At 39.1% G+C, this 20,864-nt stretch overlaps 2 protein-coding genes across 4 annotated transcripts in view; both read right to left on the bottom strand.

Annotated features, from left to right (window-relative positions):
* The window catches only part of PDS5A (PDS5 cohesin associated factor A), a 170,916-nt gene that overhangs the window by 24,123 nt on the left and 125,929 nt on the right, over positions 1–20,864 (bottom strand). For all 3 annotated transcript variants that reach the window (XM_032136154.2, XM_058429989.1, XM_032136155.2), the window contains exons 25-30: positions 20,431–20,635; positions 19,782–19,896; positions 5,237–5,369; positions 4,564–4,683; positions 1,479–1,541; positions 321–466 (exon numbers count right to left, since the gene is read on the bottom strand). In XM_032136154.2, coding sequence (XP_031992045.1) covers positions 321–466; positions 1,479–1,541; positions 4,564–4,683; positions 5,237–5,369; positions 19,782–19,896; positions 20,431–20,635 — 782 coding nt within the window. The remainder of the gene's footprint in view (positions 1–320; positions 467–1,478; positions 1,542–4,563; positions 4,684–5,236; positions 5,370–19,781; positions 19,897–20,430; positions 20,636–20,864) is intronic.
* Positions 13,853–15,102, bottom strand: LOC116457130 (MAD2L1-binding protein-like). The gene has a single exon (XM_032753771.2). The coding sequence runs from the start codon at positions 15,076–15,078 to the stop codon at positions 14,254–14,256; it is 825 nt and encodes a 274-aa protein (XP_032609662.1). The 5' UTR covers positions 15,079–15,102; the 3' UTR covers positions 13,853–14,253.

Genomic DNA, 20,864 nt, shown 5'->3' with positions numbered 1-20,864 from the left:
AATTAGCTGGGCGTGGTGGCAGGCGCTACTCGGTAATTCCAGCTACTCGGGAGGCTGGGGTAGGAGAATTGCTTGAACCCGGGAGGTGGAGGTTGCAGTGAACCAAGATCGCGCCATCGCACTCTAGCCTGGGCAGGGACAAGAGCGAGACTTTGTCTCAAAAAAAAAAAAAGAAAAGAAAATACTAAAATTCATGAATATTATTTTGGACCAGAACACCGCTAAAGACAGAAGACCATTTTATGAGATAGTACTTTAGGAATAAAAGATAAACCAAGTAGTGAATGCTAGTAACAAAAATAATTGGAGAGAAAAGTTGCCTTGATCGATTTCCGGTTGAAGGGTTCAGCTCTGAATTTACATTAATATTGCTTCCAGTCTCAGTGCCAGTGCTTCTAACATAGGGCTTCCTTCCCGTTGCTGATAAAGGCTTATTTACTGCACCTAGTACTCCAGCAGGCTTTGGCTAAAAACAAAAACAAAAAACCCCCAAAAAACACACACGTTTATACCTTACCATGTATACATGTAAATTTATACACAAGTAAGAGATATTGTTAAGTGCTAATTAGTTAAATTTACCAGAAATGTTCATTCTGGGCCAGGCATAGTGGCTCCTGACTGCAAATCCCAGCACTTTGGGAGGTGGATCACTTGAGGCCAGGAGTTCAAGACCAGTCTGGCCAAAATAGTGAAACCCAACCTCTACCAAAAATACAAAAATTAGCCAGGCGTGGTGGTATAAGCCGGTAGTCCCACCTACTCGGTAGACTGAGGCATGAGAATTGCCTGAACCCAGGAGGTGGAGGTTGCAGTGAGCTGAGATCGCACCACTGTACTCCGGCCTGGGCGACAAAATGAGACTGTCTCAAGAGAAAAAAAAAGTTCATTCTGTAAAATTGTGTTTGGTTGCCTTAACACAATCAAAAGTCATAAGCATATCTCTACTTAATAATAACTAGGTAATATTAATTTATCCTTTATTATTCAATCAAAATACAAAGTTCCCCTAAAATATAGCAAAATACATAATAAACGCTTCTGTACACAAATTATTGTATATATCTATAGTAATAGTTTAGGAACTGTTTATGAAAAACTAAATTTCCTTTTGCTGTTTTAGGTGTCACCATATTACTTACATAGAACATGAATTGTCTAATTCATTAGTAGTATAAAATTATTTCTTTTATTTTATATATCGAAGTTGGTTATAGCATTTTCCAGGAAAGTCTTCTTTGTGAATTGTAAATAAACTGTGCTTAACATTACTGATGAGAACACACAGTGGCAATTCAGGAGTGGTTGCTGGCAGAAAAATTCTAAAAGCATGGCTGCTTTAGATGCTTTAAATCCATAATGTGATCCCTAAGAATCAGGAACTATACAATCTAGTGGTCATTTAAAGGTATTTCTAGGAATAGCAGAAGCAAGATACACATGAAACAAAGATCTCAAAATTATTAAGTACATAATACCTTTCCTGTTAACAGAAGTACTCTTGTCTCTTCTGAAATGTAACTCTTATCGTTACAGAAGTCCTATAAAAAGAAAAAAAGAAAAAGAAAAAAGAAACATCAATCAAAGGCAACATGAGTATTTTAATTATCTCAATAAGGCTTTTTAGGTATTGTGCCTTGCAATAATAAATACACTTGTGCTAACACATAAACCAATTCATCAGACAATCAAAACATTTAATGAGCCATACCATAAGTCTAGCTTTAAATTAAACTGATGGCACACAGACTTAGGCAAATGTCAAAGATAAATTTCCTAAATCACACCGTAAATAAAGCACACCCATGTTTTCATATGGTTCAATGCAGTTTATTCATTAAATTTATTCACTCAATTCCACCACATCATAAACTCGGGCCGGGTGTGGTGTCTCACGCCTGTGAGCCTCATCCCAGCGCTTTGGGAGGCCAAAGTGGATGGATCACCTGAGGTCAGGAGTTCGAGACCCGCCTAGCCAACATGGTGAAACCTTGTCTCTACAAAAAAATACAAAATTAGCTGGGCCAGGTGGCACGCGCCTGTAATGCCAGCTACTCAGGAGGTTGAGGCAGGATAATCGCTTGAATTTGGGAGGCAGAGGTTGCGGTAAGCCGAGATCGTGCCCTTGCACTCCAGCTTGAGTGACAAGAGTCAAACTCCATCTCAAAAAACAAACAAAAACACAAAAACCTGTTTCTTAGAACCATAAGTAGACCAACTGTCAAAACACAATTAAGCGAATTATGTTCTTTGACAGCTGTGATATTAACAAGTAAATACACGATTTAAACCAAATGTGTAAAATGATAGCACTTTGACAGTTATATCTATATAAAAATTAGGAGTTCAAACTTGATCTCTTGATGCCTTTTCTTGCTTAATATCTGAAAATGGTAAACAAACCACAATATTGTGTCAGTGAAGCAAAACCAGCTACTAAACTCAGGAAATATAATTAAGTTTTAAGTAATCTCATTAAAAAATATTTTTTATTGTATGAAATTTACCTTCACAGAAGTAGGAAAGGACAAAGCGTGCCTGTGAGGAAATCACAGTTTTGTCATGTGTGCTAGGCAAAGCTACATCATTTTTTTAATACAAAGTCTTCTATGCAGCTAAAATAAACATCAAGAAACCTGTGTACCAAAGTTCATTCACTTCATTCATAAAGATATACTATAGCTTCACTAGGTTCACTAACTTCACAAACCTAGCATTCTAGGGTTTATGAATTTATAACACATTAAAAGCAACATGTTACATAAATAAGGAACGTTGCATACTGAAAATAGAAAAACCTAAGTTATTATTAAGAAGACTAAAACACTGTAACACTGAAGGTATCAAAAGAAAAAAAAACAAAAATTGTTATCTGTGAGTCCAGATAACGTGTAGTGACAAATAGGAATTTAATTCTTGATGATGGTATCACCACCGTTAGGAAGATTCTATTTGGTACTATTCTATTCATGACGGTCCTGGGTCAGCAACAGGATTAATTTTCATTCAACAGCTCACTTAAGAATATTTTATAGGCTGGGCATGGTGGCTCATGCCTGTAATCCCAGCACTTTGGGATGCTGGAGGTGGGCTGATCACTTGAGCCCAGGAGTTTGAGGCCTGGCCAACATGATGAAACCACCTGTCTACAAAAAAGTTAAAAAATTAGCCAGGCATGGTGACACATGCCTGTAGTCACAGCTACTTGAGAGGCTAAGGTAGGAGAACTGTTTGAGCCAAGGAGTTGGAGGCTGCAGTGGGCCAAGATCAAGCCACTGCACTCCAGCCTGGGCGACGGAGACTCAAAAAAAAAAAAAAAATTTTATACAGATCAGTGGATTCAATTAGAGAGCATACTTTTGCAGATTCTCATTATTTCTATCAAAAGCAAGGCACAGTTAAGTGTTCAATACTAAATCAATAATAAAAATCAGATTACATTTTAGTAAACTTTACTAAAAGTATGGCATTCAAAGTAGGAAGCTCCATTTATTTCTTGGAATGTGCATTTGGAGAATTCTCTAAGCTAGGGGTCTCCAACCCACGAGCCGCAGACTGGTATGGGTTATGGGTCACGGGTCTGCGGCCTGTTAGGAACTGGGATACACAGCAGGCAGAGAGTGGCTGGCGACCAAGCATCACCACTTGAGCTCTGCCTCCTGTCGGATCAGCGGCAGCACAAGATTCTCATAGAAGCACAAACCCTATGGCGAACTATGCCTGCGAGGGATCTAGGTTGTGTGCTCCTTATGAGAATCTAACTAATGCCTGATGACCTGAGGTGAAACAGTTTCATCCTGAAACCATCTCCCCACCTCAATTTCTCTGTGGAAAAATTGTCTTCCACGAAACTGGTCCCAGGTGTCAAAAAGGTTGGGAACCACTGCTCTAAGGGGATCATTACCGAGGCATATATATACGTTTATCGGAGAAAGTGAAACAAGTTTAAAATACCACCTAACAGCAGGAAATAAATAAAAGCTTTTAAAAATCCAATTAGCTGGAAAAACTCACAGAGCCTAGGTTACCTGAAAAATTTACTTACATGGGAAACAATTTGCTGAAAGCAGAATAGATGCACTGTATATTAATCAATAACACCATTTATTGAATGGTTTTATGTGATAAACTTCATATAAACCTAGATATTAGTAACTGTCCATATGTATTATTAACATCTGCATTATAAAGATGAAGAAATTGAGGCTTAGAGGAGGGAACTTGTCCCTCCTTACACTGTGCCAAATATTTAAAATTTTTCTTGTCTGGAAAAATACTAACCATGTTTCAATAAAATGAGATTAAAATAATTTTTAAAATCTGAAAACTCTTTCTAATACTAGAAATTCCTAGAATAAACATAAGATCAACAATATGTGTAGTCTTCTGTTCAAGTCAGAATAATGTTCAGGGCTGTGTAAGACAATCTCCCACACTTTGATAAACCCAGATTTTTTTTTTTACTCTGTAGTCAAGACAATTCAATATTTGCCACAATGGTTGACGGTAACTGAAATTGAAATCAGTTTAGTGTGGTAGGAAAAATGAGAGGAAGAAAATTACCTTTTCAGGTTGTGTAAAAAATTTCATTGGGAGGACTGGGTCCTTTGGTGAATCTGCATTGCACAAAGCACTTTTACTATTTATAACACAGAGAGCCACATCACATACTGTATACAGTTTCTAGGGAGGAAAACAAATCATATATAACTTTTAGTATTGTAAAATAATCATAATTACCAATTCCACTAAATGTATAAATTAGAGTTAAAAGAAGGATACTGTGGTTATTTATTCCTTGAACATTCCATATTTCTGTTCAGCATTGTTTATGCAGCCTCTGATAAAATAAAAATCCCTCTATATGAATTTAACATGGATGCCAATATGCATGGAAAATAACAAACGAATGAACCAACCCAAAGAAAGCACACAAAAAGAATAAGCATTTGTCTGTAACTCTTACTGTAAGTTTGTAAGATACCATAGTTGTACATTTTATTCTTATCCTCTTGGTCTAAGGTTATAATGTCTTTTCAGAGTACTAAAGATTCTTGAAATAAAATTCACTTGTAATGAAGTGCAATAAAAACTGACTACACATTTACTTTTGTAAACATTCTAAAATTTAAATTATTACGTATGGCCAAAAAAAAAAAAAAAAAAAAAAAAACCAAGTCGGACAATATATTTTTCTATTACACCTTAACATCCACTGGCCTAACACTCATCTTACTTCATTTGTCTTGGATTCATCTGGAGACTGGGCATCTCTGGTTAACTTGATGTTCTCTGCCATCTTCTTCATAAAGGCATGGCTATTGTTTTCATTCTTTGTCATTAAAACTTCAAGCATGAACCATAGGCACCTAGATGTAAACATATTAAAGAGACTAGATGTAGATAGATGCTTTAGCTTAAAGCAATAAATATGTTAGCTGGGAATTTCTGTTGTCTGAATAAAATAAAATAAAATGATCGACCTTAATGACAAATATATGTTATTATCCTATTAATAATATTCTATTCAAATGGAAAATTAAAGCATAAAATAACATATAAAAAATGAAAACATAGCTTAATATGAGAAAGTCTGACAGTTTCATAAGGCATATAAAGATTCACCCTAGCTGGATATGGTGGCTCATGCCTATAACCTCAGCACTTTGGGTGGCTGAGGTGGGTAGATTGCCTGAACCCAGAAATTCGAGGCCGGGCGCGGTGGCTCATGCCTGTAATTCCAGCACTTTGGGAGGCCGAGGTGGGCAGATCAAGAGGTCAGGAGATCGAGACCATCCTGGCTAACACGGTGAAACCCCATCTCTACTAAAAATACAAAAATTAGCTCGGCATGGTGGCAGGCACCTGTAGTCCCAGGTACTCGGGAGGCTGAGGCAGGAGAATGGTGTGAACCCGGGAGGCAGAGCTTACGGTGAACCGAGATTGCACCACTACACTCCAACCTGGGTGACAGAGCAAGACTCTGTCTCAAAAAAAAAAAAAAGAAATTCGGGCCGGGCGCGGTGGCTCAAGCCTGTAATCCCAGCACTTTGGGAGGCCGGAGCAGGCGGATCACGAGGTCAGGAGATCGAGACCATCCTGGCTAACATGGTGAAACCCCGTCTCTACTAAAAAATACAAAAAATCAGCCAGGCATGTTGGTGGGTGCCTGTGGTCCCAGCTACTCGGGAGGCTGAGGCAGGAGAATGGCGTGAATCCAGGAGGTGGAGGTTGCGGTGAGCCGAGATCGCGCCACTGCACTCCAGCCTGGGGACAGAGAAAGACTCCGTCTCAAAAAAAAGAAATTCAAGACTAGCCTTGTGAGACCCCATCTCTACAAAAAAATACAAAAATTAGCTGGGCATGGTAGTGGGCACCTGTAGTCCCAGCTACTTGTGGGGCTGAGGTGGGAGGATCGCTTGTGGTTGCAGTGAGCCATGATCACGCCACTACACTCCAGCCTGGGCAAAAAAGTGACACCCTCTTAAAAGAAAACACAGATTCACCCTATAGGTAAGTTTAGATAATCTGATATATCTTAACACCCAGCAATAATGAGCAAATCAACACACACAGCAGTCTTGGGATTTTGATTATTTGTAAGCTATGCAGAAGTTCTACAATTGGTATGCAGTTCTGCCGAGAAACAAGTCTAAGTTGCATGTATTATGAGGCTGATGTGTGTGGTACCCAGCCACTCAGTCAAGGAGTTACAATCTCAAACCACTTTTGCTATTCCACACTTCTCACTGTATATTCATTTAACACATTGTGTCTGAAGGGAACATTTGAATTTCTAAGTAAAAGTGAACCCCAAATCAGGCTGAACATTAGAATTGTTTGGATAACTTAAATAAACAAATCTGGAAATGGGGCCTGTTTTTACAAAGATCCCAGGATTTTCAGGCAGTGACACAACTACTGCATTCCTGCATCAACAGGGGAGAAACTATTTGATAATACTCTGTAAAAGCTTCTTTTCCTACATTGCACATAATTGTTTTAAGAGACTATTTTAGCATGCATTGGTTTTTTAGCTTAATGGCTTAAATGATAGTTGGTTGTTTCAATAATATTTATGAACTTTTGCAAAGAGTTGTCAACTCTACTTAGATATTGGATAGCTGCTGGAATCCTGATCAAAGAAAGGAACAGAATAATGAATAACAACAACTATAATAAAAATTAGCAAATATTTAATGAGTGCTTACTATCTACTAGGCATTAGGCTAAACACTTTACCTTCATATAATCCTCATAACTCTATAAAGAATAAGAAAAATCATCACCATTATATATAGAACCTATTTTTTTTTTTTTTTTGGTCTGTCTTTTCAGACAGGGTCTTGCTTGCCTCTCAGGCTGGAGTGCAGTGGCGTGATCACAGCCCCGGCAGCCATGGTGTCCTGGGCTCATACTATCCTCCTACCTCAGCTTCCTGAGTAGCTGGGACTATAGGCGTGCGCCACCACGTCAGGCTAATTTTATAGAGCTAGGGTTTTGGCAGGTTGCCGACTGGTCTTGAACTCCTAGGCTCAAGCAATCTACCCGCCTTGGCCTCACAAAGTGCCGGGACTGCAGGCCTAAGCTATCACGCCTGGCTATCTAAATATTTTTTTTGAGGCATTAAGTAACCTGTTTAGGGTCACAGAGATAAAAAGATGGGGCTAGGATTAGAACCGGGTCTGCTTTTATACTTTTAACAAAAATACACAAAATAAATATAATAAACATTATCTGAGCAACTATATACTAGACAAAGGTGACAACACTGAACATATCGGTTCTACAGGTTTGAGGATTCTATTTGTTATATAAACACTGAAATCATTTCCTTAATTCTTGGGTCAGAATTCTGTTGAGTTTCTATTAACTTGAAGATTTGTTTGATCCCTTTCCACAGAAGTATAGGATGAGGATTACTCTCAGTTTTAGGGGATAAGGTGAGAAAGCATTCCTATGCAGTGTTTCTTTAAAACGTTGTAACAAAAAAATCTTGCAATAAGGTTTTAAACATTAGTATATACATAAAATACTTGAATGTACATCAGCATAATAGAGAATTTATTCCTTGAAGTAACTGAAAAAAAGTATGATTGTCTTGTGATAAGAATGCCAATTCCACCTTAATTTTATGCAAATATGCTGAGACTAATGTGCTATCTAACATGAACCAATTGACTCAATAAACTTTAGTACTTGGAAGTTTTTCAATATAATGTTACATTTAAAACAGGATACAAAACAATACATATATGTATTCTAAAACAATATATAATAGACATTAAAATGGCATTTTTTGAAATTAGAATATGTTGAAATCCCTGGGGCCATGTCTCACTTCTGCATCCTCAATACTGCCCAAGAAATATAATCATTAATGTTTACCCATCCTACGGAGTACACAGATTCCCATAATCCTCTGCTTCTTCTTGCCTTATCCAAGGGAGCTAATTCCTCTCCATCTCACATCTTTTCACTGAGCTCTCTGGAATATACTTCCCCCCCCAAAAGAAACTTCAATGAATGCTCACTTCCCCTTTTTGCCATAACTGAAACCATACCCCCACCCCAAGAATGCTTGCCTTGCATTCCCCTAAAGTTGTAACTGCTCATTCTATTAGATGATGCATACTTAGGGTCAGAGAGTGGGTTCAGCTTCTATCATCCCCAAAGCTAATTCCAGTTATTCTTCCAGGTTTATGTACAATTACTCCTAGGAAGCTCGTGCCATTTGGCTGCTTCTACCATCCTCTCCTTGTCAACGTTATCTACCAGCTTCCCTATGTTCCTTGTGTTGATTTAGTTTCTGGATGACATTTTTCCTTGAGTCCATCTTTAAGTCCTGCCAATTTTCTGGGTAATCTATTCAACACGATTTCCTAATTCCTTGGCTGTTCCAATCCTGGTAAATTTTATCTTTGCCTAAGACATTTCACTGCCTCAGACATTCCTAGACTTTGTTAATCTTTAGAAATTGTTCGCCTGTGAAATTATAAATTCACTGCAGCCTACCTCCTGGGCTCAAGCGATGCTCCTGCCTCAGCAGGGACCGAGTAGCTGGGACTACAGGCACACGTTACAACACCAAGCCAATTCAAAAAAATTAGTTGTAGAGATAAGGTCCTGCTATGTTGCTCAGGCTGGTCCTGAAATCCTGGACTCAAATAATCCTCTTGTCTTGGCCTCTCAACATGTTAATCACTTTTTTGAAAACAGTATCAACTCTCTTACCAATTTTCCTTCTGGCACACTTGCTTTGAAAAACTCAAGAACAATCCAAATCTTTGGCTTCTTGACAGCTATATTTAGAATTGTTTAATGCTACAGAAAAACCATGTAGCTGAGAAGCTTGATATAATTATAAATTTAAAATTTTTAGCTTGGTACTTTATGCTAGCCAGCTATCCTATGTGTCACCAGGATTTTTAGCTACTTCTTCACAGCAGCTGTTTCCAATCTTTACTCTACTCATATCTAATTCTGTCACCCTCACCGACCAGCAGACTCTGCTCCTATATCATTTAGAAACCGAAGTCATTAGATGAGATTTCCTCAACTACTTAACAGCAGTCCTGGAAAATTATTTTTAGTCCCTGGCCTTCCTTTTATCTATCTTTAAGATCCCGCCACCCCACAAATTTTTTTTTGAAGACCTCACCTCAATTTATTAGCATCGTTTCTTTTACCTACAACCACACTTTTTCCCCTGGCTCCTTAAATACTTCCTATTGCCGTCTTCCTCCCCAATTCATAGCCAATTTTTAAAAAAGATTTGTCTAAACGATATGTATTCGTTATCTTTTGGCAATTTGGCTTTCACCTGCATTGCTGTACTGCAGCTGTCCCTGCCAAGGTTATCAGTGAGTGCTTTGTTGCTAAACACATTTTAAACAATTTTTCCAGCCAGTAAGCAAATAAACACAGTTTGTTGTTAAATTCAAAGGACATTTATTAGCTGTGTGACTTTACCCTTGCTGGTATCTTCATTTGTAAAATGGGAACAGGATGGGTGCGGTGGCTCACGCCTGTAATCCCAGCACTTCGGGAGGTCAAAGCGGATGCATCACCTGAGGCCAGGAGTTTGAGACCAGCCTGGCCAACATGGCGAAACTCCATCTCTTAAAAAAATACAAAAATTAGCCGGCATGGTGGTGCATGCCTGTAGGGCATGGTGGTGCATGCCTGTAGTCCCAGCTACTCGGGATGCTAAGGCAGGAGAATTGCTTGAACTTGGGAGGCGGAGGTTGCAATGAGCCAAGATCACACCACTGCACTCCAACCTGGGCGACAGAACAAGACTCCATCTCAAAACATAAACAAAAACAAAAATAAAATGAGAACAACAGTAATTATCCCATTGTTCTGAAGAATAAATGAGGTAATATTTCCAGTACACATAACATATAATAAAAAGCCAATGAATGTTAGCTGGTTCCTGATCATTTTTCCAAACTGCTGTTCCTTTGACCTCCAATATTCTTCCTCCAGGTCGTTTTCTGATTCTCTGTTCTTTCCAGTAGTGATATGTCTGAAGTCTACACTATTAGAAGTTCTGCTCTACAGATTATTTTTTTCTTCCTCCTCTTTTTAACTTCTGACTCCCTCCAAGTGTGAGTTATGTGCCTATTCTAGGTACTCCCACAATAGCAGAGCATATATCACATATCATATTGTAACCACCTCTTTATCTTTCTTCATCTTCCATTAGATTGTAAACCTTGGCCGGGCGCGGTGGCTCACGCTTGTAATCCTAGCACTTTGAGAGGCCGAGGCGGGTGGATCACGAGGTCAGGAGATCGAGACCACGGTGAAACCCCGTCTCTACTAAAAAATACAAAAAATTAGCCGGGCGTGGTGGCGGGCACCTGTAGTCCCAGCTACTCGGAGAGGCTGAGGCAGGAGAATGGCGTGAACCCGGGAGGCGGAGCTTGCAGTGAGCTGAGATTGCGCCACTGCACTCCAGCCTGGGTGACAGAGCGAGACTCCGTCCCAAAAAAAAAATAAAAAAAAAGATTGTAAACCTTAAGGGAATATATATGATATTCATATTACATAACCTCACAACCCAAGAACCTAGCGTACCTGGCACATTGAAAGCACTCTATAAATATTTGTTAAGGAAATATGAACATATGAAGAAGAAAAAGTGTTGAAAGATACAGATCAAATTGTTAATAGCAATGAAGGGCTTTTAGGGGGTATAATTATGAATAATTATTTTCTTCTTAATGAATTCATTTTCAATTTTTTCTTACTGAATATCAATAAAGGAGAAAGGTAACTATTAAACATTAAAGGCTACATTTAAGTAAGATTTTTTCAAATTCAAATACATTATTACTGACGTCAGAAAAATGGCAGAGTAAGAAATTTCAGATATCAATTGCAACAACAAAACAACTATTAAGCTGGAAAAAAACAATCATCATCACCTGTGCAGAACTCTGGAACCTCATGGGACCCAGCAACCAGGAGGTAAACACCTGGTTTGATGGAGGGAGAGGGGATGAACCTCAACAGTGAAGGGAATCTATGTCAGGGTCACAGGCTGACCATAAAGATAACAGAACTATAACTTCAAGGTCTACACAAAACAAGGAATACAGACTTTGTGAAAGTAGTTTGGAAAAGTCAGAATGGTGGACTGTGCTCTACAAGAACCAAAAGCCATCTAGAAAGAGAGGAAGAACCAGATTTTTAGAGTTATCACATTATAGTACTTAAAATGTCCAATTCCTAACAAAAAACTACAAATCACATAAAGAATCAGGCAAATATGACTAATTCACAGGGGAGAAGAAAGAATTAGGAATTAACCCTGAAGAGGCCTAGATTTTAGAGTTACTAGTCAAAGACATTAAATCAACTGTCTTAAATATGCTCAATGAGATAAAAGAAATAAAGATAATTATATGTATGAACAAGTAGAGGATACTGATAAAGAGACAGAAATAATTAAAAGGAACCAAGCAGGAATTCCAGGACAGAAAAGTATAACAGCTGAAATTAAAAATTCACTCTAGGAGGACTCAATGGCCGACTACAGCAGGCAGAAAAAAGATTCAGTAAACCTGTAGATAAGGCAATTGAAAATACTCAGTCTGAACAGAAAGAAAAGAGAATGAAGAAAAACAGAATCTAATGAACCCGCAAGACACAATCAGAAATACTAACATTAGACATCACAGAATTCCCAAACGGAAAGACAGAAAGTGGCAGAAAAAATATTTGATGAAATAATGGTCAAAAACTTGCAAATTTTATGAAAGATGTGAATTTATACATCCAAGAAACTCAGTGATCTCAAAGCAGGATGAAATCTGAAACCCACACTGAGACACATTAGGGTCAAATGGTTGAACATTTGATAAAGAGATAAAGGATAAAGGTCTCTTGAAAGCAGCCAAGAAGGAAGTGACTCAAGTTAAAGGATCTTCAATAAGAATAACAGCTGATTTCTCATCAGAAATCATAATGGCCAAGAGGCAGTGGGATGACATCTTCAAGTTCTAAAAAAAAAAAACAAAAAAACCCCAACAACTCGTCAACCAAGAATCTTATATCCTATATAAGATTTGTCTTTGTCCAAGAATAAAGACAAAATCAAAACATTTTCCAAATAAATAAAAGCAAAGGGAGTTTGTCATTAGTAGACCTGTCTTATGAGAAATGCTGAAGTGAGTCCATCAGGCTGAAATGAAAGAACACTAGATAGTAATTTAAAGCCATAAGAAGAAATAAGTAAATCTGGTAAAAGTAACCATACAGGTACATTTAAAAGACAGTATTATTGTACTTTGGCTCATGACTCACTTCTTTCATACATGATTTAAAAGGAAAATGTGGCTGGGTGCAGTGGCTCATGCCTGTAATCCCAGCACTTTGGGAGGTCAAGGTGGGTGGATCACCTGAGGTCAGGAGTTCAAGAACAGCCTGGCCAACATGGTGAAACCTCGTCTCTACTAAAAATACAAAAATTAGCTGGGCGTGGTGGTGGGCACCTGTAATCTCAGCTACTTGGGAGGCTGAGGCAGGAGAATTGCTTGAACCTGGGAGGCAGAGGTTGCAGTGAGCCAAGATCACACCACCGCACTCCAGCCTGGGCAACAGAGTGAGACTCTGTCTCAAATAAATAAATAAATAAATGGAAAATGCATAAAACAGTAACTGTAAATCTAAGTAAATGGGAATATAGCCTATAAAGATATGATTCGTGATAATAAAAAATAAAGGGAGGGAAAACACAGATGTAGAGGAGCAATGTGTCCACATGCTATTGAAACAAATTTGCTATTATTCAAACTAGGTTGTTAGAAGTTTGATATGTCAGCTGTGATCTAAAACCTAATGAAATAGCTAAAAATGGCTGGGTGCAGTGGCTCATGCCTGTAATCTCAGCACTTTGGGAAGCTGAGGCACGTGGATCACGAGAGGTCAGGAGATCGAGACCATCCTGGCTAACACGGTGAAACCGCATCTCTACTAAAAATACAAAAAATTAGCTGGGCGTGGTGGCGGGCGCCTGTAGTCCCAGCTACTCGGGAGGCTGAGGCAGGAGAATGGCGTGAACCCAGGAGGCGGAGCTTGCAGTGAGCCGAGATCGCGCCACTGCACTCCAGCCTGGGCAACAGAGTGAGACTCCATCTCAAAAAAAAAAAAAAAAAAAGAAATAGCTAAAACTTTTTACAGAAGAGAAGTCAGAAGGTTCACCACAAAAAAGCCAACTAAATACAAGAGAAAGAGGCAAAACTGGAGGAATTCAACAAAAAACAAGTAAGACATGCAGAAATATACAGCTATTTAGCAAAACTAACTCCTTCCTTTTCAGTAATTACTTTTTTTTTTATAATAAGAATCTATTTATTTTATATTTAAGTTTATAAGTCACATCCACATTATGTTCCTGGTAAAAATTCTGAAAGGACACAGCAAAGAGCAGAAAGGGACACCTCCATAGAGTGTCTATGGACCCATCTTTGCTTTCCAACCCCTAACAGAATCGCCTGACCCAGCACCCTCTGGGAAAATCAACCTTTGATTCAAAGAGATGTTGTTCAGCAATGATTACAGTCACAGCCACATTGCCATCAGCCTATCAGGAAATCTGAGGAGGGGAGGCAGACAACCAGAAGGAGAGTTGCTTCCTCTCTCACCAGGAAGCAACTCTAGCCCCAAACTAGATGGGTGATTCAGTGCCACGTGGAGAAAGATAATTCAGCCATTGTGTTTTTAGGATTAAGAAGCACTCATTCACTCGCGGAAGCCTTTAAGTGTCACTGGTGCCTGGAACCAAATGTAGTCTTCCCAAGCCATGGTTCGGATGGAAGGTCTGCCACATGACAGGGTCACAGTCAGTTTGTGGCCCCGGCTGGGCACTCGATAGTTGAGCTTGGGTCGAAACCAATCTTCTCCGCAGTCACGGTGTCCCAGTGCCATGACGATGGTGCCCATGAGTGGAGGAGCCTGAAGCTCGCTAAAGGCATCAGCCATGAATATGGCTCGGAAGAGACGGCGCAAACAAGCTGCTGTGCTCAGGCTCTGGTCCACGCTGTAGGGGGCCAGCAGAGACAAGTCGAGTTCATAGAACTCCTTGGGACTTAGGGCATTGCCCCCAAGGAGAATCAGCACTCGCGGTACTAGTGTTCGTGCAAAGAAGTCCTCCAGGTGGCTGAGGACACTCTCCAGTTCTGCCAGGGCTTGTTGGCATTTCCTGCTGCTCACCTCAGTGGTGGCCCGAGATTTCTTCTTCAGCATCTCCTCTGCCTGGGGAGAAGGTTTTCGGTAAAAGTGCTTAAGCTGTTCATAGGGCAGAGGGAGTTGCTGGCGTTGGTACATGATATGCTTTAGAAGTTCACAAGTAAACTGACAGCAGCCTTCGTGGCTCACAGGCCCAGGAAACACCACTGGTACCATGCAGTCTCTTGGGCAAAAGGACTCCGAAGGGTTGAGAGGTTCCTGCGTAGAGCCTGTCTCAAGTAGTTCTATCTGGGAGGCGTGAGTTTCTTCGGACTTCTCATACCACTCCAAATCAGGGACTGCGGCTGGGGACAGAACCTCCGACTCCGGCGCCGCCATCACGACCTCCCTACGGCTACTCCTTGCGGTTCTCAGTAATTACTTTTAATGTAAAAGGATGTAAAAGATATTTCATGTAACAGTAACCATAAGAGAGATAAGTGGCTATTTTATTATTAGATAAAACAGATTTAAACTCAAAAAGGTAAGAAGAGATAAGGACTATAGTGATAAAAGGTCAATCCAGCAAGAAAATGTGACTGTAATAAATACATATAAAACAAACAAGAAAGTCCCCAAATTTATGAAGCAAAAAATGGACAGAATTGAAGGGAGAAATGGTGAGTGCCTTAATAAGAACTAGAGACACCAATAACCCATTTTCTTTTTTCTTTTTAATGTTTAAAAACAGAGAGAGAGTCTCACTATGCTGCCAGGCTGGTCTCAAATTCCTGGGCCCAAGTAATTCTCCCGCCCTGGCCTCCCAAAGTTGCTGAGATTACAGGTGTGAGCCACCATGCCTGGCCAAGAATAAAATGTTTAGAAATAAATTTAACCAAGGAAGACAAAGACCTATGCCCAGAAAACTACAGAACAGTGCGGAAAAATAAATAAATACATAAAGAAAATAAAAAATTAAAGGCCTAAATAAATGCAAAGACATCCTGTGCTAATAGATTAGAAGACTTAATACTGGTAAGATAACAGTATCACCCAAGGCAATATACAGATTCAGTGCCATTCCTATCAAAAGTACAATGGAATTTTTTTAGAAATATAGATAAATGCAACCTAAAATTCACAGGAAATATCAAAAGCCAAAACAATCTTGAAAAAGAACAGAAATCAGACTTCTCAATTCTGAAACTTATTATAAAGTTACAGTAATGACAGAGTTATATGGCATAAGGCCAGACATACAGACAAATTAAATAGGATTGAGAGCCCAGAAGTAAGCCCTTGCATATATGGTCAGTTGGTTTTTGACAAGGGTGCCAAAACCAATCTTTGGGGAAAGAACAGTCTCTTCAACAAATGGTACTGGAAAAACTGGATATTCACAAACAAAAGAATGAATCTGAATGTTTACCTTATACCACATGCAATAATTAATTTACAATGGATCGAAGATCTTAACTAAAGAGCTAAAAACTGTAAGTCATGGAAGAAAATGCAGTAAAATTTTCTTTTCTTTAAGATGGAGTTTCACTCTTATTGCCCAGGCTAGAGTGCAATGGTGCGATCTCGGCTCACTGCAACCTCCGCCTCCCAGGTTCAAGCGATTCTCTTGCCTCAGCCTCCCAAGTAGCTGGGATTACAGGCGCCTGCCACAACGCACGGCTAATTTTTTATATTGTTAGTAGGGACAGGGTTTCACCATGTTGGTCAGGCTGGTCCTGAACTCCTAACCTCAGGTGATCCACTGTGCCCGGCTGAAAACACAGTAAAAAATTTTTATGAACTTGGATTTGGTTCCTTAATTATAACAAAAGTACTATACAGGCAACAAAAGAAAAAATACACTGGCCTTCATTAAAGTGAAAACTTTTGTGCATCAAAGGATACTATCAAGAATGTAAATCATATACCTGATAAGAGATAAATACTCAAATATATAAAGAACTCTTACAACTCAATAACAAAAAGACAACCCAATTAATAAAAGAGCAAAGTCACTGGATATTTCTCCACTTAATTGTATCATTAAAAGTGGTGAAAAACTGCAAATTTTGCTATATATTTACCACAATTAACAAAAAAATTATTTCTGACACAATAACTTACTAATTTCCATAAAGTTATGTAACTACATTTTGAAAAACTTAAACAAACAAACAAACAAACAAACAAAAAACAGACTGGGTTTCCTGTCACCCAGGCTAGAATGCAGTAACTGGATCAGAGCTCACTGCAGCCTTCCACTCCTGGGCTCCAGCAATCCTTCCACCTCAGCCTTCCAAGTAGCTGGGATTACAGGTGAGAGCCACCACACCCGCCATGAAAAACATTAGTTGGAACTTCAAATTACATGGTAATTTAAAAATTATGTTTAAAGATACACAAAAGTGGAAATGATTTCAGCAAGATGGCAGAACATCGAGAAAATATTTAAGACAAGAATACCATCTTTAATGCACCTGAAGTAGGGGGAGAAGAACTGAGTGATGCCACCACTGGTAAGAGAAACAGTTCAATTTCAGAGCGCACCACCCTGGTCTCCTAAACTGTCAGAACACCACTCGCACACAATTTCCCTGGACTCGTGGTTTCTGAGACGAGAGGAACTGGAGGTGGAACTCCGAGCTCTCCACAAGTCTGGGAAGCCCACTCCAGTCCTGTCCCATGAGAACCACTGGGAGTGCTAGATGGACAGAACCACCTGGGATGAACTGGGAACAAGGAGCAGGGCACTGATTGTGCTTGAACTTTGGTGACTACTCACTGCTCCAATCGGTGGGGACACCATGTTGAAGCTACTATGGAAAACAGTATGATGGTTCCTCAGGCTGGGTGTGGTGGCTCATGCCTATAATCCCAGAAATTTGGGAGACTGAGGTGGGAGGATTGCTTGAGCCCAGGAGTTCAAGACCAGCCCGGGCAACATAACAAGATCCCATCTCTATAAAGAGAGAGAAAAAAAAAAAAAAAAAGTTTCTCAAAAAAAACAAAAACAGATCTTGCCATATAATCCAGCAATCTCACTGCTGGATATGTATCCAAAATAAAGGAATTCAGTACATCTTGGCCGGGCACAGTGGCTCTTGCCTGTAATCCCAGCACTTTGGGAGGCCTAGGTGGGAGGATCACTTGAGGCCAGTAGTTGGGAGACCAGCCTGGGCAACATGGTGAAAACCGGTCTCTACTAAAAATACAAAAATTAGCTGGTCGTGGTGGTACACATCTGTAGTGCTAACTCCTTGGGAGGCTGAGGCATGAGAATAGCTTTAAGTGAGGAGGCAAAGGTTACAGTGAGTTGAGATCATTCCACTGCATTCCAGCCTGGGCAACAGAGTAAGACACTTGTCTCAAAAAAAAAAAAAAAGGAAAAAAGGAAAGGAAATTAGTAGATCTAAGAGACAGATGCATTTCCATGTTTACTGCAGCACTATTTACAACAGCCAAGATATGGAATCAACCTAAGTGTCCCTCAACAGAAAAATTAATTAGGAAAATGTAGGATATATACACGTACAATGAAAAATTACTCATCCATAAAAAAGAATGAAATTCTGTCATTTTCAGCAACATGAACAGAACTTGAAGTCATTATGCTCAGTGAAATACGCCAAGCCCAGAGACAAATATTGCATTGTCTCACTCATATGGGCACTAAGAGTGAAGGCCAGGCACAGTGGCTCACACCTGTAATCTAGCACTTCGGGAGGCTGAGACAAGAGGGTCGCTTGAGTCCACGAGTTTGAGACCAGCCTGGGCAACACAGTGAGACCCCATCTCTACAAAAAATACAAAAACTAGCTGGGCATGGTGGCACATGTAGTCCCAGCTACTCAGGAAGATGAGATAGGAGATTGCTTTAGCCCAGGAGGTCAAGGTACAATGAGCCCTGATCACACCACTGCACTTCAGCCTGGGGCACAGAGTAAGAACTTGTCTCATTAAAAAAAATAATAAAATAAAAATGAAGATCTTATACAGGTAGACAGTAGAAGGGTGGTTATCAGAGCCTGTCAAGCGTAGAAGGGAAGGGGGAATAAAGAGAGACTGGTTGCCAGGTGCGGTGGCTCACGTCTGTAATCCCAGCACTTGGGGAAGCTGAGGCAGGGGGATCACGAGGTTAGGAGAGTAGCCTGGCCAACATAGTAAAACCCCATCTCTAACAAAAATACAAAAAAAGATTAAGCCAGGAGTGGTGGCAGGCACCTGTAGTCCCAGCTACTCGGGAGGCTGAGATGGGAGAATCACTTGAACTAGGGAGGCAGATGTTGCAGTGAGCCAAGATCATGCCACCGCACTCCAGCCTGGGCGAAAGAGCAAGACTCCATCTCGGGGAAAAAAAAAAGAGAGAGAGAGAGACTGGTTAATGGGTACAAAAATACACTTAGATACAAAGAATAAATTCTGACATTTGATACCATGGTAGGGTGACTATAGTTAACAATAATTTATTTGTATTTTAAAAATTTTATTGTTACTATTATTTTTCAGAGACAGGGTCTCGCTCTATCACCCAGGCTGGAGTGCGGTGGCTTAATCATAGCTCATTGCAGCTCCAATTGCCTGGGATGAAGAGGGGGTGGATATCTTAATTACTCTGATTTTCTCATTACACATTGTCTGCATGTACCAAAATATTACGTGTACCTCATAAATGTGTACATTATGTATCAATAAAAATTTTTTAAAAGATTTGAAAGTGTTGCATGCTAGAGAGAACAAAGAATAAAAAATATGCTCCACTGTTTTCAGTTCCAACTCCAATTATTTCACATACTTCAGTACTCTTCCCATATTCAAATCCTCTCAATATAAATAGTAAAAATCAAATATAATTACTAAGATAACCAAACTAACCTATTTCAAAGACTTAGATAGCTTAACTAGATGCAAACAGACAGAAAATGAACAACCAAAACCTGGTAGATGGGAAAATTTTTGAAAGATGAAACTGGAAATTTATAATAAAAGAATAAGACCATAAGGAGATTCTAATTCTAATGTAAATAATAAAAATAATAAAAAATTTACCATTTTTTGAAAACTAAACATAATTTTTAGAGTTCTTGAAAAACAACAAGACTTACTCTTTGATATCACGCAGCTGATCAACATCTTGTGATCTTGTAAAATCTGGATCATGGGCCAGCAGGTGAATCATGTATGGAACTACATATTCAGGCAACAGTGATAATAATTTCTCTGAAGTAAAAACATTATTAAAAACAACCTTTATAAAATGCCTTAGTGGACTGAGTTCTAACCACTTAAGTTTCCATTTTTTCCCTCAGTTATTTCTAAATTAGGCACAACATGATACCTGGATACTAAAATACTTTACACTTCACTTTTCAATTTTTTTTTCTGGCACCTGGTATGCAGTTATATTTCACTTTTGAAAGATATTAAAGTCAAAAGTATCAGATATTAAACCCATTAAACAACAGGTCCCTGGCAAAGCTAGGAAAAAATTATTTAGTCTGACATCCCAGCAATATGTTCAAATTAAACTATACTCCTGATCCCATAGGAAAAATGCAGTTTGCCAGAGTTAATGCAGCATAAACAGGACTCAGGAGTTCAGTTTTTAAGCACATCATAACTACAATGACAGCATTCTATAAAACTCCCAGTTTTATTATAAACTATAATAGAAACACATGACAAGAAAAAAAAACCTAAAAATGGATACATTGACAAAATATATTTGCGCACAGAGAACTTTGAGTTACTTACCAGTAGCCATAGGGTTCTGCTTAATGTATTCCCTGCGTATACTGATATTTTTCAGTAAACATTGTCGTGCGTGTGCTCTTCTCTCCTTCACAGGATCTTTGGCACACAAGGCAAAGATCGCCATATACTCCAATGGGAGCAGTAACTTCACAAGTGCCTTATGCAGCTTCTGAGCAAATATCTGCCTTACTTGGTAACACTCATCCTACAGCAGCACAGAAAAACTTAAATTGGCAACCATTTATTAAATGAAAAACAGCAGTTTAAGTATTTTTAATGTCTTCAATTAAAAAGAAGATAATTATATGGGAGAATAAATAATGTAACAATTGGAAGACAGTTAAACAGGTAGTAATAGTAGTGCCTTTTGTGCATATATTCACATTATAAATGGATCTGTATCCATAGAAAAGTAATGTATTCAACTTTGAAGA

Source organism: Hylobates moloch, unplaced genomic scaffold (assembly GCF_009828535.3).
Source record: "Hylobates moloch isolate HMO894 unplaced genomic scaffold, HMol_V3 SCAFFOLD_17, whole genome shotgun sequence".
In the NCBI taxonomy this organism is placed as follows: domain Eukaryota; kingdom Metazoa; phylum Chordata; class Mammalia; order Primates; family Hylobatidae; genus Hylobates; species Hylobates moloch.
The sequence above is the reverse complement of the archived record's forward strand: the minus strand, read 5'-3'. Positions and strand labels throughout refer to the sequence as shown.

Bases quoted from the DNA above. Each gene is read 5' to 3' on its own strand.
- LOC116457130 (XM_032753771.2), bottom strand. From the start codon at position 15,078: ATGGCGGCGCCGGAGTCGGAGGTTCTGTCCCCAGCCGCAGTCCCTGAT.